Here is a 740-nt window from a genome sequence, read left to right on the forward strand (position 1 = left end):
ATGTGGTTAAGTATCAAGTTGTTAAACCCAAATAAAGATAAATTTTCTAATCTCAATATGAATGGATTCAGTAGAATTGTAAGATTTCTGAAACTGTAAAATCTTGTGATTCCAGCTCTGTTATGTTATGCCATCATCCAGTGCAAGATGTGCCCAGTTTCCTCGAGCCCAGGACAAAGTTCATTACTACATTAAGCTGAAGGACTTAAGAGATCAGTTGAAAGGCATTGAACGAAATACAGACGTTCAAGAGGTGCAGTATACATTTGACCTACAGCTTGCCCAAGGTATGTTGCTGTTAGCACTCCTTTTATTCATTTCGTATATATATGCATTGTAGAAAGTATGTTGTGGATTTAGAACCAGAGAAGAGAAAACAGTTATATTTGTAGCCAGAGTGCTCTGATAATGGATACTGGTTATTGTTTTCCTTTTATCAAGGTCTTCTGTCTACTCGTATAGACGTCGAGGATCTAAGAAACATTGTACCCACCTAAAATTAAATGTAATAGGTTTTTACAGTTCATATGAGTTAATTTAGTATATGCTACAAAGAGTTTAAAAGATTGTAGTGAAAGATGTATCTCAGTATCTATGAACATTCAGAAGAATTGTTCATAATTTCTGAATAAAGCTATTTTCAAAACTATGGTACAAAATCAGTTTTAAATCCTTTTCACCCTCCTCACAGAGGATGCAAAGAAGATGGCTGTTAAGGAAGAAAAATACGATCCAGGTTA

General features: G+C 34.3%; 1 protein-coding gene across 1 annotated transcript in view; it reads left to right on the top strand.

Annotated features, from left to right (window-relative positions):
- TDG (thymine-DNA glycosylase) overlaps window positions 1–740 on the top strand; it is a 22,278-nt gene that overhangs the window by 19,706 nt on the left and 1,832 nt on the right. The window contains exons 8-9 of the mRNA XM_012650248.1: window positions 116–287; window positions 692–736. Of these exons, the coding sequence (XP_012505702.1) occupies window positions 116–287; window positions 692–736 (217 nt within the window). The remainder of the gene's footprint in view (window positions 1–115; window positions 288–691; window positions 737–740) is intronic.

This window comes from Propithecus coquereli, unplaced genomic scaffold (genome assembly GCF_000956105.1).
Source record: "Propithecus coquereli isolate 6110/MARCELLA unplaced genomic scaffold, Pcoq_1.0 Scaffold316, whole genome shotgun sequence".
NCBI classification, from domain to species: Eukaryota; Metazoa; Chordata; class Mammalia; order Primates; family Indriidae; genus Propithecus; species Propithecus coquereli.